The sequence below is a fragment of the Sapajus apella genome, unplaced genomic scaffold (assembly GCF_009761245.1).
Source record: "Sapajus apella isolate SASKATOON/1434 unplaced genomic scaffold, GSC_monkey_1.0 scaffold110, whole genome shotgun sequence".
Lineage (NCBI taxonomy): Eukaryota > Metazoa > Chordata > Mammalia > Primates > Cebidae > Sapajus > Sapajus apella.
Window position 1 is genome coordinate 5,904,409 of NW_022437050.1, and position 16,163 is coordinate 5,920,571.

The 16,163-nt window shown below is 40.6% G+C and overlaps 1 protein-coding gene and 1 long non-coding RNA gene across 3 annotated transcripts in view; one reads left to right on the plus strand and one right to left on the minus strand.

Annotated features, from left to right (window-relative positions):
* LOC116537464 overlaps positions 1–162 on the plus strand; it is a 20,712-nt gene extending 20,550 nt beyond the window's left edge. Inside the window, exon 3 of the long non-coding RNA XR_004263134.1 lies at positions 152–162. This is a non-coding gene — a long non-coding RNA (uncharacterized LOC116537464). The remainder of the gene's footprint in view (positions 1–151) is intronic.
* A 643-nt stretch (positions 163–805) lies between these two features.
* The window catches only part of RNF216 (ring finger protein 216), a 36,748-nt gene continuing 21,390 nt past the window's right edge, over positions 806–16,163 (minus strand). The window contains exon 4 of one of the 2 annotated variants that reach the window (XM_032259637.1): positions 806–1,714. In XM_032259637.1, the coding sequence (XP_032115528.1) occupies positions 845–1,714 (870 nt within the window). In that variant the 3' untranslated portion in view covers positions 806–844. The remainder of the gene's footprint in view (positions 1,715–16,163) is intronic. The other variant, XM_032259638.1, reaches the window with a different exon arrangement.

The following is a 16,163-nucleotide window of genomic DNA, read 5'->3' on the forward strand; positions in this document are numbered from 1 at the left end:
GAGGTCAGAAATTTGAAACCAGCCTGGCCAACATGGTGAAACCCCGTCTCTAACTAAAAAAAAATTCAAAAATAAGCTGGGCATAGTGGTGGGTGCCTGTAATCCCAGCTATTAGGGAAGATAAGGCAGGAGAATCGTTTGAACCCAAGAGGCAGAGGTTGCAGTGAGTAGAGATTGCGCCACTGCACTCCAGCCTGGGTGACAGGGCGAGACTCCATCTCAAACAAACAAATAAACAAAAAACACCTGGGTAAAGTAGGGTTAAGGGACTTGTTTGAAGGCAAACAGTGGCTACTGGATGTAATACCTTGTGTTACTCTTAATATCAGCACTAAAAGAGCTCTGTATGATGACAGAAACATTCTCCTCTATGCTTGATGATGAGGTAAGCTGTCAGCCTCATGTGGCTACATGAGACGTGACTGGTGACTGGTGCCAATGGAAACTGCCATTTGTAATTTTATTTAACGGTAAGACATTTAAATGTAAACAGCCATAAGGGGCTAGTGACTGCCATACTGGACAGGATAGGTCTAGGTAATTCAATAAACCTGCTTTAAGGGTTTGCAATTGGAGTGAACTCAAGGCCTTTGGAAAAAAACGAGGGATTGCAGGTATGACAGCACTAGACAACCGTGATATGAAGTTAGAATTGCAGACAGCTTCCTGAACGGTAAGGTATAGTAAAGAAAGGCTGATTCCATTTTCATGTCTTCAGCATTTCTTTTCTATTCTATATATCTAGATATATACCTCTAAAGAAAATGAAGTCCACATATACAAACTTTTTTCCTTTTTTTGCAATGAAAAAAGAAAAATCAATCAGTATATGTAATGTCTACAATTATTTACTTGATAAAATAAAACTTACCGTTTCCTTCACTAATAGTGCAACAAGTTCTTGATCTACCTCTGTAGCCTCTTGCCCCCAAATGTTTTCCAAATTGGGCTCTTGAGATTCTTGCATTGGAAAGGCTGGACCTGGCTCTTCATCATCAATTGCTAACTGTTGGTCTTCAAACTCTCCTAGAGGATGGGCAGACTGAGGAGAAGAGGGGCCTGAAACCCCACCTTGCTGGGGTTCTGGCCTTGGAAAAGCTGGCCCGGGGAATTCATGCTGAAACAACAAGCGGGCCAGCTCTGCTTCAGGCTGCCGTTCCTGAGGAACAACCTGGTTTGTTATCTCACGGGGCTGTTGGTTCAGAGACTGGAAGTAAGGATGATCTAGCCAGCAGTCTTCTTCGATGGCCTGATCATCTGCTAGAGCAGATGACTCTCCCAGATTTGATAACAGCTCTGTTTCTGAGTCTTCGGATGACTGGTTCTGAGTTTCCAAAGTATCGCTTTCTGTGTAAAGAAGGCTACCTTCTTCCAGGATGACGACTTTCTGCTCTGATCTGGGGCTGACAATGTCATTTGCTGCTTGGTTACGACTCGGTCCAGGCTTGGGTTCTCTATCTGTTTGGACACTTGGCTTAGTGAATTCAGAGGCTCCAGGAGGCCCAAGATCCAGAAATTCACCGTAGTCATCCTCAGAATCATCCTGTGCCCCAGAATCAAACAATGGGTTGTTATACACTGAAAAATAGCGGCTTTTATCTGATTCAAATGCTGCTCTAGACTTTTTAGGCCTTTCTTCTCCCAACCTTTTCAGATCTTGCCAGTGGGCAGCTGGTTTGATGAGATTGGGTCGTGATGTCTGAGGTTTATTTGTCTAAGAAAAAATGAAATTTTAATAATAATAATTCAATTTCTTTCCTACGCCTATCCCTCCTTATGTACTTATACTGAGCTTCCAAGATAGAATAGGAAAGAAACAAAAACACTCTCTCTTTAACAATACCTACCTATTCTTTACATTTATCTTAACATTTAGATTTGATCACACTGTATAGTATCTGTAAGAATCAAAGTAGCCATTCATAGATTAAAGCTTGAGATACAGTTTCAATTGTAATTTATTTTTATTTTACTTATTTTTATTTTCGAGACAGTTTCCCTTTGTCACCCAGGCTAGAGTGCAATTGTGTGATCTCAGCTCACTACAACCTCTGCCTCCTGGGCTCAAGTGACTCTTGTGCCTCAGCCTCCCGAGTAGCTGGATTACAGGTATGTGCCACCATGCCCAGCTAATTTTTGTGTTGCTTTTTCTTCCTTTTTTTTTGTTGTCCAGGCTGGAGTGCAGTGGAGCAATCTTGGCTCACCGCAACCTCCGCCTCCCCGATTCAAGTGATTCTCCTGCCTCACTCTCCAGAGTAGCTAAGACTAGAGAAGCGTGCCACCACACCCAGCTAATTTTTTGTATTTTTTTCACAGTGTTATCAAGGATGGTCTTGATCTCCTGACCTTGTGATCCGCCTGCCTTGGCCTCCCAGAGTGCTGGGATTATAGGTGTGGGCCACCGTGTCCGGCCTAATTTTTGTGTATTTAATAGACGCGGAGTTTTGCCATGTTGGCCATGCTAGTCTCAAACTCCCTGCCTCAAGTCATCTGCTTCCCTTGGCCTCCCAAAATGCTGGGATTACAGGTGTGAGCCACTGCACCCCGCCATGAATTATAATTTAACCTGAGACCACTAAAACAAAAATAACTCCACAGCAGAGAAAACAATGAAAGGCTGTTAACACATCAGAAGAAGAAGAAATGTTCAAAAAACATATAAAAATAATCTAAATCTCACTAAAAATTAAAACAAGACAGTATTTTTTTCCCTGTAATATTAGCAAACTTTCAAATTAGATAATACCAAGCATTGGTGAGGATGCATGTGAAAATCCTTCCCCCCCCCCCCCCATTTCTTGAGACAGACTTACTCTGTCACTCAGGCTGAAGTGCAATGGCGTGATCTCAGCTCACTACAACTTCCACCTCCCAGGTTCAAGCAATTCTCCTGCCTCAGCCTCCCAAGTAGCTGGGATTACAGGTGCCCACCTTCACATCCAACTAATTTTTGTATTTTCAGTAGAGACAGGTTTCGCCATGTTGTCTAGGCTGGTCTTGAACTCCTGGCCTCAGGTGATCAGCCCACCTCAGCCTCCCAAAGTGCTGGGATTACAGGTGTGAGCCACTGTGCTTGGCCGATGTGTAAAAACTCATACTATCACTTATTGCTGGTGAATTTAGGAGAGCAATTTGGCACTATTAAAATAAAAAATGTATATATCTGTCATCACTTTTTCATACTGTTCTATAAACCCTCATGTATCTAAATAGGACATATACAAGAATATTCAGCATAAACAGAACAAAACCTAGAGACACTTTCAAGTTTGTCCCTAACAGAATGGTTAAATAAACTATTACTTATTTGTTCTCAAAATACTCTATAACTGCCCCCACCAAAAAAAGAGGTAGCTCAATCTGTAATGAAATGGAAAGCTCACCAAGGAACGCCATTAAGTCAAGAAAAGTGAGTTACAAAATCATACATAGAATGATTTTATTTACTTAAAATATGTAAGACACAAAATCATTTCTAAAAGTATGTATATGTACACACATGCATATACCCATGAATACATACAAATTCAAAGGAAAGACCTGGAAGGATACATGCTACACTGGTAACAACAGTTCCTCTAGGAAGTCCCTGGAAGAAAGGAGATGGTGAATCTCAGGCTTTAATGAGAATCCCTGAAGACTATGCCACTGAAGTAAGGGGGGGCAAACTGGACCTGGACCACCTGGGAGCTGAATCCCAGCATTGAGAGTTTAACTCCCTGAATGTGAGGTGCTGTTGTTTTTACTCTTCTTCAAGAAACCAATTAAGGTCCTCTATAGAGAAACATAACATCACATAGAATCTCAAAATTTTCATATACAATGACTTACACTCAATCAAAAATAACTAAGCAAACAAGAACCTAAGGCAACAATAGAAAACCAAAACCAGAGAAGTAACAGACAACAGCAACAAGCCTACAGAGGTTTCACACAGTGAAGTTATCAACATGAATTCTAAAATAACAATTAGCATGTTTAGGGAAATCAAAGACTAGATTGAGAACTGTATCCAAGAAGTAGAAGATCAAATGCAAGTTCCAGAATGGAAAAATATAGTAAGACTGGATAGATATACAGCATTTTAGGTAAATACAGTTGAAGAGAGAAATTAGTGCATTGAAAGCCAGGTCAGAATAAAATAGCCAGAGTAAGGCATAGACGAAATGGAAAATTAGATAAGAGAACATGTCAAGAACAATAACGTCTTCAAAACATGTAAGTAGACTCTTGGAACAGAAGAAGCTGTTTCTTTGGTAGAGGAGGAGGAAGGAAAACAAGTGAGGGAAGGGAAGGAGGGAAGACAGATAATGGTTAGTTCAAATCAAGAAAAAAGGGGAAAAAACATAAGGAATCACAGATTAAGAGGAAGTAGAACAACAGTCTGTTTTAATTCTATAGAATATATTCAAAATCTCAAAGAATGCACTGGTTCTGTAAACTCTAAAAACAAAAAAACAAACCCTCAAAGAAATAAAGAAAACTTCTGGCCAGGCGTGGTGGCTCACACTGTAATCCCAGCACTCTGGGAGGCCAAGGCAGGCAGATCACTTGAGGTCAGGAGTTTGGCCAGCCTGACCAATATGGTGAAACCCTGTCTCTATTAAAAATACAAAATTAGCTGGGAGTGGTGGCACATGCCTGTAATCCCAGTTACTTGGGAGGCTGAGGCAGGAGAATCACTTGAATCTGGGAGGCAGAGGTTGCAGTGAGCCAAGACTGCACCACTGCACACTCCAGCCTGGGCAACAGAGTGAAACTCCATCTCAAAAAAAACCAAAAAACTTCTAAACTTCTTATGAAGTCAGAATGTTTATATATATAAAAAAATCTGTTAAGGATATCATTAAGTACACATGAACTTACAGGCCAATGTCACTTATGAGATCTATGGAGAAAATACTAATATTAGCAAATGGAATCCCCAGCAGCATGTTACCACTACAATGCCACAACCAAGGGGGAGTCTTTCCAAAGACACAGTAACTTACCAACTAACAGGTCAAGGAAGAAAAACAACATGACAATCTCTGTAAGATGCTGAAATAGAATGTAACAGAATTCTACATTCACTTCTGGGAAGAAAAAAAAAAAAAAAACCTTTAAAGTCGAAGTACATGACTAGTTACTTAACTAAAAAAATAGTACCTCAAGCAAAAAGGCACCATCACAGAAACATTAAAAGTACTCATGGGCTGGGCGCAGTGGCTCATTCCTGTAATCCCAGCACTTTGGGAGGTTGAGGCGAGCTGATCATGAGGTCAACAGATCGAGACCGTCCTGGCCAAGACGGTGAAACCCCATCTCTACTAAAAATACAAAAATGGCACACGCCTGTAGTCCCAGCTACTTGGGAGGCTGAGGCAGGAGAATTGTTTGAACTTGGGAGGTGGCGGTCACAGTGAGCCGAGATAGTGCCACTGTACTCCAGCTTGGCCGACTCACAGTGTAAGACTCTTGTCTCCAAAAAGAAAAAAACAAAACAAACCATATTCCCATTTATGTTGGTGGCCATTCTTGTTCTTCTCTATCAACACTATTAAATTTTTTGAGGAAGTACCATATATTTCTTGAGGAAAGAAGTATAAAAATTGGAAACACAGATCAGATGCAAGTTTTCAACAAATTTAAGAGTCAACTGAAAAATCACTACAGACAACAATGATAAGGCGATCAAGTCAAGGGCCGGGCATGGTGGCTCACGTCTGTGATTCCAACACTTTGGGAGTGTTGAGGTAGGTGGATCACTTGAAATCAGGAGTTCGAGACCAGCCTGACCAACATGCTGAAACTCCATCTCTACTAAAAATACAAAAATTAGCTGAGTATGGTGGTGCACGCTGTAATCCCAGCTACTCAGGAGGCTGAGGCAGGAGAATTGCTTGGACCCGTAAGGTTGCAGTGAGCTGAGATCGCGCCACTGCATTCCAGCTTGTGCGACAAAGCGAGACCGTCTTAAAAAAAAAAAGAAAAAATAAAGGGCAACAAGAAGACTTACTCTCCATTTTGGAATGAAGCATTGCCTGATGCTAGAATCACAATAAAGACAATTGAGATCCTTATGCTAAATTTGTTGTGATTTTGTCCTTTGACAGGTCTGGCAACCCAAATGGGACAGAGACTGTTGATGATCTTGAGGCAACTCAAGGAACACAGCAAAAAACACTAACTCGCTTTTTTGGGGAGTACTTTCCTCATGTTGCTGCAAGCGTTCGAGGTCATCAGGTCTGAGCTCTGCTCTTTTTAGCAACTGATCTCTGACTTTGAGGGTACTAAGTCAGGCAGCGTGTGAGAGAGCATTCGACTTTGCAGTATCTAGGATTAATCTGTGCTGTGGCAGGGCATGTGACTTTTGGGAATGTGGTGGCTCACAAATCACTGGCAAGAACTGTATTCTTTTGCTCATTCGTTGCAGAGGTCTTTATGGCTTGAGTCAAGCCCCCAAGATTATGGCCAGAAAGAAATGTGGGTGCAACTCCATTTGCTGCTAGCATACAGGGGTGCAGTTTTAAAGCTAACTGATACCACCTGTATTGAGTGCAGGAAGGGTATAAACTCAGGCTTTTGGAATCTGTGGTATGTGGATTCTTTCTCTTGCAGGCCAAGGTGAGGAAGGCCTCAGGTGTCTGACTCGGTCAGACGGAAACTGGAAGGTTATTGGCTACGTTGGGTATCTTGTAGCCAAAGCCATCTCAGTCCCGAGATACACAAGAACCAACATATAAACAGGATCCCTAATTTCTAAAAATTGTACTCTGCCTTCTGGGAGTCCTGCCTTTTTCATGTACAGAATTTCTGGCCCCAGGAGCTATAAATATTTACAAAAGTGGCAGACTTTACAAAAAATAATTCAGGATTATGATGTGGAATGTTCCAGATGAAAAAGTGTTCATCCAAGAAATTCACTTGAATCCTAAGCCTCCAAATCACACAGAGAGAATGAGATTCTTAATGGCATTCGGAAGCCTCAAAGAGACAATGGGATTCTAAAATAGCTTTTTTTGGAAAGATTCACTGCAAAAAGCTAATGAAAAACTAGAAATGCAAGATTACCTCCCATACCACAGACAGACCAGTGCAGCTTCTACTGCTCTCCTCTATCCCATCTTACCTGAACATTGCATCTACTCCTGAATATTCAGTCTACTAACTCGGAGTTGCCTTTCTTCTCTGAAAAAAAGAGTTCAACTGTTTCCTTATGAAACAGAACGACCTGAAAATGTAGCATGTAATTCCTAACTTACATGCTATGGAACAGGCCATAGTTTTAAAATGTCCTAAACCTACAGAAGACTTTCAAACATATTTTAAAGAATTCAAGATCTTAATTATAACTTATGACTCTAGGATACATGACTTTTTACCAGCTAACACACGTTGGTAGGACCTGGGGAAGGAGGGGGAATAAAAATAGATAAAAGCAGCAGAATGTTATTTTCCTGAGGATGACATTCAGGATCTGACAAGTACCATCCAGTCTATGTATGGGCCAGGCAAAGCCTGAAATATCAGACATGACCTTTAGAAAGCCATTCCCAAAATGTTTCAGAGCTCTATGGTGTTACCTGAAACCAAAATAGATGCCCCTTTATTAACTAAGACAAATCCTAAGGTTTTTGTCTTTAAAAAAAAAAAAAAAAATTAGGGACAAAGGCCATGCATGGTGGCGCACGCCTGTAATCCCAGCTACTCTGCAGGCTGAGACATGAGAATTGCTTCAACCCTGGAGGTGGATGTTACAGTGAGTCGAGATTATACCACTGCACCCCAGCCTGGGCAACAAAGGGAGACTCTGTTTAAAAGGGAAAAAAAATTAGAGACAGGGTTTCACTCTATCACCTAGGCTGAAGTACAGTGGCATAATCATAGGTCACTGCAGCCTTGAATTCCTGGGCTCAAACGATCCTCCTGCCTGGGCCTCTCACAGCACTGGGATTACAGGTTATGAGCCATTGGGCCTGACCTTACCCTTAAGGTTAAGGAAACAAAAGTTACCTATGAGGTCATGGGTTCAGGATGACTGGTGTGGCAACTCCCTAAATTCCTATGCTCTAAGAAAAAAAGCACACTGTTGCTAAACTCCTTACCAATAGAAGGTATCAGGCAAATATCAGACCCCTCCCTAACTGATTTACAACCCAGAAACCCAGTACAACTCTTATAAGGACAGAGGACTGGCCTTACAAACATCCTTTTCTGATAAACTACTACATATAGATCTTAAATCAGTTTCTGCCAGCTTATAGAGACTACACACAAATCACCTTTGTGCCCTATAGTTCACCTTTTGAAGGAAAAAGCCAAATTCCACCTCATTTTAATGTTGAAACTCCACCTTAGGGAAGCTCTGGTAAGTCTTTGGCAGTCCTGAAGTCAATAACTAATTAAGAAACAAGCTGAATTGAAAAGGCAGCTGGCCGGGCGTAGTGGCTTACATCTGTCATCCAAGCACTTTGGAGGCCAAGACGGGCGGATCACCTGAGGTCGGGAGTTCAAGACCAGCCTGACCAACATGGTGAAACCCCATCTTTAAAAAAAAAAAAAAAAAAATGACAAGACTGCCACGGAACTAAATTAGTCTCCAAAACATGACTTTCTGACATTTAGCTATTTTGAAATTCTTTGTAAAAGAAACTTGTATCTGCTGAGTGTGATGGCTTGCTCCTGTAATCCTAGCACTTTGGGAGGTCAAGGCGGGCAGATCACTTGAGGTCAGGAGTTCAAGACCACCCTGGCCAACATGGTGAAACCCCGTCCCTACTAAAAATATAAAAATTAGCTAGGCACAGTGGTGGATGCCTATAATCCCAGCTACTCAGGAGGTTGAGGCAGGAGAACTGCTTGAACCCAGGAGGTGGAAGATGCAGTGAGCTGATATTGTGCCACTGCACTCCAGCCTGGGCAACAAGAGCAAGACTCCATCTCAAAAACAAAAACAAAAACAAAAAACAAACAAACAAAAAAAAGGGAACTTACATCTATAAAGAAAATCTCAATTTTTAAGTGTCTCTGCACCTAAACCACTGGAAACATTTATAATGAAAAGCACACTGGCTTAAAGTTTGTAAAACAAATCTAACCTTCGTTTAAGATGCTTTTCCTAGCGATGTAGTGTTTTTTTGTTTTGTTTTGTTTTTTTTGAGACACAGTCCTGCTCTGTTGCCCAGGCTGGAGTGTACTGGTGCCATCTTGGCTCACTGCAACTTCCACCTCCTGGGTTCAAGTGCTTCTCCTGCCTCAGCCTTTATAAGCACCTGCCACCATGCCCAGTTAATTTTTGTATTTTTAGTGCAGATGGGGTTTCACCATGTTGGCCAGCCTGGCTTTCAACTCATGAGCTCAAGTGATCTGCCCGCCTTTGCCTCCCAAAGTACTGGGATTACAGGCATGAGCCACAGTGCCCAGCCAGCACCTAGTCTTAACTGGGCCTTTACCTTTGCCTTTCTTTGTTTGGGTAAATTAGTATAGTGTTTCAATCTAAGTTTTGTAAATTGTCTACCTTTTTTCATTGGGGAGTCATCTCTGTGGAAGCGCAAACTGAGTGGTATCAGGTTAGAAATTGCTTGAGGGCACTGTAATAGGTGATTGAAGGACTGACGGTCTAAAGAAGGGATAGAAACTTCGTTGACTTAAATGACAGGGTCTGAACTGCCAGGGCCAACTTATATGTGGATTTTCTTCTACTTGCAACACCTAGTCTCTTCCTTAGCCAACTCAATGTGAAGACCACTCAGATAATGACCTTTATAATGACCCACTGCAACTGAATAAATAGTAAATATGTTTTCCTTTTTCTTTTCCCTGAGATGGAATCTCATTCTGTCGCCAAGCTGGAGTGCACTAGAGCGATCTTGGCTCATTGCAACCACCACCTCCAAGGTTGAAGCAATTTTCTGCCTCAGCCTCCTGAGTAGCTAGGATTACAGGTGCCTGCCACCACACCCAGCCACTTTTTGTTATCACCATCTCTGCCAGGCTGGTCTTGAACTCCTTACCTTGTGATCCACCCACCTTGGCCTCCCAAAGTGCTGGGATTATAGGCGTGAGCCACTGCGCCTGGCTTCCTTATGATTTGCTTAATCTTTCCTCAGCTTACTTTATTATAAGAATGCAGTATATTTTATATATATATCTACACACACATATATATATACACACATACAAAATATTACATATATTATTACACACACACACACACACACACGTATATATTAGGCCACAGGACACATATATGTATATATGGCCAGTCCTCTGTCCTTATAAGAGTTGTACTGGGTTTCTGGGCGTATATATACACACACATATATAATATATATATGTGCTATACAATATTACATATATATAATATACTAACTAAAGTATGTTAACCAATTATGTTATTGGTCAACAGTATACTATTAATAGTTGAGTAGTTGTTAAGTAGTATTAAGGAATTAAGGCTTGGTCAACAGCATGCTATTAGCAGTTAAGTTTTTGAGGAGTTGAAAGTTATATGCAGATTTTAAACTGCACAGGGGTCAACACCCCTAACCACCATGTTGTTCAAGTGTAAACTTTATTTGACAACTGGCAAATAAAGAATCTTAATGAAGGCTATAAGATCTGCTTCTCTGTGTCTCCATGTCTATACATGCATTATGTATGTGTGATATTTCTCTACCAAAATACATGAGAGAACTCTGATAATTGGTTTAAGGAAAAAGTAAGCAATTCAATCTTTTATCAGAAAAGCAGGACCTAACTCCAATGTCTTTTAGTTCACATGAGTTGGGTATTTTTGATAAGACCATTTGGAAAACGGCTGTGTGTCTTCTGATTGGCAAAAATGCCCACGTATTTATCATTTTTTTGAGACAGGATCTCCCTCTGTCGTACAGGCTGGAATGATATCAAGGCAAATATCAGACCCCTCCCTAACTGATTTACAACCCAGAAACCCAGTACAACTCTTACAAGGACAGAGGACTGGCCTTACATTCTTTTCATGGTTCACTGCAACCTCCGTCTCCTGGGTTCAAGCGATTCTCCAGCCTCTGCCTCCTGAGTAGCTGGAAGTACAGGCATGTGCCACCATACCTGGCTAATTTTTGTATTTTAGTAGAGACAAGTTCTTACCATGTTGGTCAGGCTGGTCTCAAGCTCCTGACCTCAAGTGTTCCACTTGCCTCGGCCTCCAAAAGTGCCGGATTACAGGCATAAGCTACCGTGCCTGGCCTATATGGATGCTTTTTATATTCCAAAATTATATGAAGCTCCTAGAAATCTGGTATGTCTTGGTATAAATGCTACCAGTCATAATTTTGGTTCAGAAATAACTAAATTTCCTTGTCAACTATGTCATTATTATAATGAACTCTCATCAGGTTTTTAGCCACGGCCATTTTAAGTCTCGCTGTCCACAGTTATTCTGTTCTGATACTTTTTCTGAAAGCTCTTTGCAAGCAATTATAATCCTAAAATGCTGTGTCTTAAAAGACGTATATGGGAAAAATGAAATGAACTCTGACAAATACAGGTTTGAGTTCACATTATTGAACTAAATATCCAAAATTCTAATGAGGAAACTAATGGATTTGTGTAACTGCTAACCAAAATCAAACAGTAAAAATTACACGAGACTGAATTGATAAAGAAGAATAACAGGTTTTTATGGCTTATTTGAAATACTGCTGGTACTTTTAATGTTTTGTTTTCCAGATTTAAGGAAACTATTTTAAACTTTTTATAACTTACAGCAATTTGGTTAAGTATACTTTTGTAATAAAAATAAAACATTTTCTTTTCTTCCCAACAGGATCCTTCCAGAATTTGCAAACAATTCAGGACTATTCTTATTTTTATGGCAATATCATTATTTGCATAAGTTCAACAAGTATCTGTCCTTTTAGTAACAGGAAACAACTAGAAACTGGTTATGTTACCAAGGCTTTGACTGGAATGCCATACAGGCATTGATCGACTTACGACCTATGCAACTTACGACCATCTGACTTTACGGCCACAATCGCTAGCCACGACTGCTCCGCGTCTGGCAGCACAAATGGTGCCCAGCTGGGCATACGACGGTGCGGACCAGCTTCCGGCAGCACTACCATCTCCGCGTGCACCATTTCAAATGTTATCCCAGAGTCGGTATAGCAATTTATGTTTTGTGTCTTGGATATTTTTCATCAAACCCCTCCCAAGATGTCTACCAAGAGGAAATTGTCTTTGTCTACGCCTCAGCCTGCCAAGAAGGAAAGAAAGGCCATCGATCTCGACACGAAAATGAAGGTAATTAAGCAGTACAAAGGAGGAAAGAAAGTGAATGGGATCGCACATGATACGAAGTTATCACACTCGACTGTGTCGATGATTTTGAAAGATAAAGAATTAGTGAAGCTGTCAAAGGTTCTGCACCCATGCGATCAACAGTTATAACAAAGCAACGAGGCGGGCCCATCCACGAAATGGAGAAATTGCCATATATTTGGATGGAAGATCAAATTCAAAAACGGCCAATAAAATGTTTCGTACATGTTTATATATTTTGACATGTTTTGCAATTGGGAAAATGTTTCCTATGGTATTTTTTACACCTGTATTTTGTATTTTTATATGTTTTGCAAATATTAAACCAGTTGTACTGGTAATGCAGTGTTTTACTTAAAACTGACGAATGTAAAAATAAGAAACAAAATGGTGTAAAAATGATACAAATGGCATAAAATGAACAAAGAAAATTATTATATATAACAATAATGAAAGAAAATTATGATAAAATATGACTTAAAGATTTTTATAGCATCATTTCACAGTACTGTACATATAGCGTACTCAACTTACGACCAAATCGTGTTACGACCAGTCTGTCGGAACCAATCGTGGTCATAAGTCAAGCACTAGCGGTATTTCAACATGTGCAAACAATGCCTGGCTTAAAGCATTCCCTGCCTTACAGTAAGTAAATCTGTCTCTTCCTGGCAGGCTCAGGAACCTCCAGATGTTGCATGCAGGAGGCAAAAACTAATGTCTTCCTTGGTTTGGCTTCCTAGCAGAGACATTTTTTAAACTCTAACTTGAGATTCCTTGTCAAAATTTCCAGCAAAGCAAATTTAAATATGTGGTTTTAAATATGCGGTTAGTCAGGCAAACTGGTCTCACTGTGATTATCTTTGGTAGAAATGGGAGTGACTGTAGAGAAGAAAATCACATTTCAAAAGAAAATTCCAATATGCCTGTTAGACTATAGCCCTGTTTATTAAGTTTTCATTATCTACCTGTACATTGCACTGAATTCTGAATTCTTTTAGCTTTCTCTAATATCCAGCTACAACTATCCAATGAAGGAGAACTGCTCAGTTCCTGAAGCTCTATAAGCTGAAGCTGGACAACTCTATGTAAATTTCAAGGAACATGTCTCATGCCTAATGCATGCGCCACATACAGACTTCAGTAGGATGGCCAATGCCATAACCAGAGACATTTCACAACTGCCAACCACATCAGAGCAAGACTCCCTCTCATAATAAGACTCTTACCTTCCTTAATTTTTCCTTGCTTATGCCTAACTCTCACTTGGCAGGACAACACTATAGTTGAAATTTCACCATCAGTGGCCTCTGCAGGTAACTTGCACTCCCTGCTTTAATTTAACCCAGTCATGGGATGCTAGATTACCTACTAACTCAATAGAGAATAACCTGTGCAGTTGCTGATACTTCTTGTTGCACACAGATAAATACATCAGGTACTGCAGAGCAGACTATTTGGTTACAAGGTAGACACCTTGTCCGGCTATTTGATTTTAGTTGGTTTGGTTCACAAGGGCCCTAGCTGAGGAGCATACACCACCCAAACTCTTGGTATTACCCTCCTTAGAGTCATAACAGCAGTCTCTCTGGTGTGCTGTATCCCCTCAAAAAGTTTTAAATGTTTTTATACACCAACTTGTCAAACGCCAAATGATCTTGCTCCAGCTAGAACAAGAAAAACAAAACGAACAAAAAAAACGTGTGATAATGAAGACACCAGGACCTATAAAGTATATCCTGGGACCAGAAACCCAAAATGATGGTAACTGAGAGTGGTACTGATGCCCGAAGGTTTGGTCAGGCCCTGGGTGAAAGCCTGACAGAAAGGGAGGAATAGTTAAATAAAAATTATAGGAGGTCACTGTTTTGGACTAGGTGTCTGCACTAGACCCCAAAAGACCAGACTAAAACTCAAAATGGAGTCATCTATGTAGGTCTCATGTTACTAAACCTAATCCTGGGAAGTTCATTTCATCTTCCCAGAATTGAAGAGAAAGAGTGAACAACCAATTTCTTAAACAGGGCAGTTTAAATCTTCAATGGGAATCATATGAATTTCCCTCTGCTTTAATCCTTATACAGGAAAGGTGGCCTGAAGAAGCCTGATGTTAACTAGTCAAAACAAGTTTTCTCTTTTCTGTCTCCCTGTCACAAACTGCCAAGAAAAGTAACTTTGAAAGGACTTTGCTTCTGCTCTCTTCAGCCCTTCTCTGTCTATAAAGCCAACCACTTGCTCAGCTCAGTGGAACACCTACTGAATTTTATGGAGAAGTGTTACTTGGTTCTAGAACCATAAAAAAGCCAACTAGGATCTTTAAATTGAAAAAAAAAAAAAAAAAAAAGAAGGCAACAGACTTGTAGTTTAAAAAAATAGGATTTTTTTCCTTTTTGAGAAGGAGCCTTGCTCTGTCACCAGGCTGGAGTGTAGTGGCACAATCTCGGCTCACTGCAACCTCCACTTCCCAGGTTGAAGCAATTCTCTGCCTTAGCCTCCTGAATAGCTGGGATTACAGGCACCTGCCACCATGCCCAGCTAATTTTTTGTATTTTTAGTAGAGACAGGGTTTCACCATGTTGGCCAGGATGGTCTTGAACTCCTGACCTTGTGGATCCACCTGTCTCAGCCTCCCAGAGTACTGGGATTACAGGTGTAAACCACTGTGCAGGGCCAAAAAAAAAAAAAAAAAAGTTTAAAAGTGCAATGAAAGGGCCAGGTGTGGTGACTCATGCATGTAATCCCAGCACTTTGGGAGGCCCAGGCCAGCGGATCACAAGGCCAGAAGTTGGGAGACCAGCCAGGCCAACATGGTGAAACCCATCTCTACCAAAAATACAAAAATTAGCTGGGTGTGGCAGCACACACCTGTAATCCCACTACTCAGGAGGCTGAGACAGGAGAATCCTTGAAACTGGAAGGCGAAGACTGCAGTGAGCCAAGATTGCACCACTGCACTACAGCCTGGGTGAAAAACTCCGTCTCAAAATAAATAAATAAATAAATAAAAGTACAATGAAAGAAAAAATGCCATTCACAAAAGTAACAAAAAAGCCAGGTGCAGCGGCTCATTCCTGTAATCCCAGCACTTTGGGAGGTCAAGGTGGGCAGATCATCTGAGGTCAAGAGTTCGAGACCAGCCTGACTAACATGGAGAAACCCCGTTTCTACTAAAAATACAAAAAAAATTAGCTGGGAGTGGTGGCGCATGCCTGTAATCCCAGCTACTCAAGAGGCTGAGGCAGGATAATTGCTCAAACTTGGGAGGCAGAGGTTGAGGTGAGCTGAGATTGTGCCACTGCACTCCAGCCTGGGCAATAAGAGCAAAACCCCACCTCAAAAAGAAAAAAGAAAAAAAAAAAAAAAAAAGGCAACAGAAAATATAAAATAACCAAGAAAAGCAAAAAATGTTTAAGATCTGTATTAAGAAAAATTCAAAATGCTTTCTGGCTGAGGAATATAAAAGGCGGCTTGACTACATGAAAAGACAACATTTGTTCTTGGTTAGAAACAGCAGTATCATAAAAATTGCTCTATAAATATAAGAAGATTTGTTTCAGATTAGGCAAATTGATTTTGTATATACACAAGTCTATTTATACTTTGGAACTAAAAAAGTTTACCGTAAAATCCATATAAAAACTTAAGCACAAGACTATCCAGGATGATTCTGAAAACTGTGGGATAATAGGGAGAGAATAAGCCCAATCCAACAGTAAAATATACTACAATGTTGCAGCAATGGCAACAGTGCAATCTGGTGCATTAACAGTCAGATGAAACAATGGTGCACAGATTCAATCCAAAAACAGACTGAAACATAGAGCTTCTAAATCTAAGGGTACATGAGGTAGAATGGAAAAGGGTCTGTTCTC